At 33.1% G+C, this 2,865-nt stretch overlaps 1 protein-coding gene across 1 annotated transcript; it reads right to left on the reverse strand.

Annotated features, from left to right (window-relative positions):
* Nucleotides 1-363: 363 nt before the first annotated feature.
* On the reverse strand, nt 364-2,500 carry LOC127830969 (protein PRQFV-amide-like). The gene has a single exon (XM_052355919.1). It carries the CDS (start codon nt 2,427-2,429, stop codon nt 1,656-1,658), a length of 774 nt encoding a protein of 257 aa, XP_052211879.1. The 5' UTR covers nt 2,430-2,500; the 3' UTR covers nt 364-1,655.
* Between the last annotated feature and the right edge of the window lie 365 nt (nt 2,501-2,865).

Consider the following 2,865-nt stretch of genomic DNA (forward strand, 5'->3'; position numbering starts at 1 on the left):
TTCCTACAATAACCGAAGCATTCGTCATTGTATTAGGATCGGAGTAAGTGTTCGTGTGTCGTATGAATAGATATCGTTGCAGGAATTCAAATAAACCGTTAAACTATGTTTTGATTCACATCGTACATGTATGGTATACATGCTGGCGAATTCGGCTGTACAGCCGTTTTCAATTTCAGAATTAAATATTTGGCTTATTTCGCATTTTTCGACACATGTTCTTCTTAACTTTTATTTTAATTTATATTGAAATATATATATATATATATATATATATATATATATATATATATATATATAATAAGTTTTTTACACATTTTATTTAAATTCATAAATATTTAACAAAATCGTATATACCCGCTTTAAACAATAAATTACAATAACTAGCGCAAAAGCAGTTGTTATATATTTGAAGTAATGGTGGCGACATCGACAACAGAAATGTTATTTTTAATAGTGTACATATTAAGGCATATGACAATGAAGCTCTGTTCTGAATTAATGTTTTTATGTAGATTAATGAGGTTTCTTTAATTCTTATCAGTGATAGTAGAGAATATATATATTACTATCGTGTGTGAAAAGTGAAGAAAACATCATACACTTCAGGTAAAACACTCAAACATAATGAATACACTTTAAGAAATACAGAGATATATCATCTTTATTTAGTAATAGTTTCTCTGGCTTATGAACTAATGTGTAGATACCTGTATAAAAATGAAAAACAACGATAACCCGAAAATTAATCGTACTCTAACATCGCCGCATGCGTTATTTAAGAAGTATTTGTTCGCGTTTCATTATGGACATCAAAACACATTATTTTATACGTGTTTCAGTTTATCAATAATTGACGAGTCTAAAGGATACCACAGTAGAATGTTTGAATGTTTTATGAAACCGTTCAAAAAACAAAGCATTTGTTTTTTATGCTTAAATTGCATGCAATTTAATAATTTATAACATAATTACATTTGCACATGATCGAACGGCTAAAAAAATATTTAAACAAAATATGTAATAAATAACACACAATATGATCACGAAAAAGAGCAGATAGATATTTGCAAATAATGCCGTAGAATTAAGAAAATTAAGATGTAAATTTATATCTTCATCCCTACTGGATATGAAACTGAGAGTTAAAATATAAAGTTAACATAATCAATTCAAAAGTAATTCAGAGATAAAAATAGTAAAACATGGATTATTAAAATGTTTACAAACTCTCTTGAAATGAAAATAAATATTAAAAAATATCAAAAATGAACTAAAACAAATAATATGTTATCGAGATATATTTTTGATAAAGAAGTACTTTAACTTCAAAAAGCGAAAAGGTCTCATCATTGATCGATCTAGTATGTGTAAGTTTATGATTAGTTTTTTTGACATTACGCTTTTCACAGTTTTAAATACTAAAAATAAAGTAATTAAAGTATCGTACTGCAGTTATACCCATGTTCATCTTCAGACTTATACAATGATTTAAACAATGATAACAACGTTACCTTGTGTACACAATAATAACTGAACGATCGCCACACTTATTCAACTTGCTTAAGATGGAATAAATACGAGTTTTGTGGACACGGTTAGGATTGTAGTTCCTTTATAAAATTGTTCCATTTCGTAATGATCGCAAGCAAGAATTAACCCACAAAATCTCTCATTCTTTTCCCGACAAAGTCTCTCATGCGCTTACCGACGAAATCGCGCATTCTCTTTTCCTCGGCATATGGCGCGTCGTCGTCAAAATCGCTGGAACGCTTGCCAATAATTTCGCGCTCGTACTTTGGTTTGCGTACAAAATATCTCTGACGTATTTTAACGATATCTTCAGGTGTAAACCTTTTCCCGACGAAATCACGAAGTCGCTTAACAAGGTAAGACACGTGATTGTAGTCAGTGTATGATCGCTTTCCCACAAAGTCCCGCATGCGCTTGTCATAGTCGTTACCTGGTTCTGTGTTCAAATCGTCGGCGTATTGTGAGTGATCACCAAAAAAGTCACCGTCTTCCGGTAACTCAAACGCACGTTTACCGACAAAGTCGCGCATTCGTTTTTCAGCTTCAAGCGCATCCTGATCACTGAAGGATCTCTTGCCAACGAAATCGCGCATACGCTTGTCCATCTGATCTAAATCATCCCCTGAAAGATCCGGTTCGTACATGCCATCTTCGTCCGGTATTCGTTTGCCAACAAAATCTCGTAAGCGCTTTCCGACGAATTGTCTTTGTCTCTTTTCTTTGACCACATCCATTTCGTCGAAATCAGAAATATCTCTTTTATTTCTCTCCACATCTTCTTTGTTATGGCTATTTCTTATGTCTGTTAAAGTTAACTCATTTTCTGCGTGGCAATATTTAATTGTCAATGTATATAAGAATATTATAAGCACTTTGAATGTATTTGGTAACCGCATTTTTGCCGAAGTTGCTCTATTGAAAATTAACCACGCGGTTGTGATTACTATGTGCTTACTGAGCTCCTGTATTGAAATAACCAATATACAGCAACAGATACCGCCTTTTATTCCAGTTCTGACGATGCCCACCTCTAGCGACTTGACGTGCTATCCATAATTAGATGCCCATTATTGAGCCTATCAGAGACCAGATGACGATACGGGGGAAGGGGAGTCTCCTACACGAGCTTGGTATTTTCAATATTTTGCATCAAATAACTGTTATCTCGATGAACGATTGGAATGAATTAAGAACTTACTCGAACAACAACTATTCACTGAATATAAGTCAATTACTCCTGTAATTTATTTTTGGTTTTCGTATTCTTTGTATCAATAATTACACGGACGTCATGCGATATGTTATTCGCATTTACAAGCGCGTATATTGGAG

Source organism: Dreissena polymorpha, chromosome 5, assembly GCF_020536995.1.
Source record: "Dreissena polymorpha isolate Duluth1 chromosome 5, UMN_Dpol_1.0, whole genome shotgun sequence".
Classification (NCBI taxonomy): Eukaryota; Metazoa; Mollusca; class Bivalvia; order Myida; family Dreissenidae; genus Dreissena; species Dreissena polymorpha.

Excerpts from the sequence above, each read along its gene's own strand:
- LOC127830969 (XM_052355919.1), bottom strand. The coding sequence starts at position 2,429 with ATGCGGTTACCAAATACATTCAAAGTGCTTATAATATTCTTATATACA.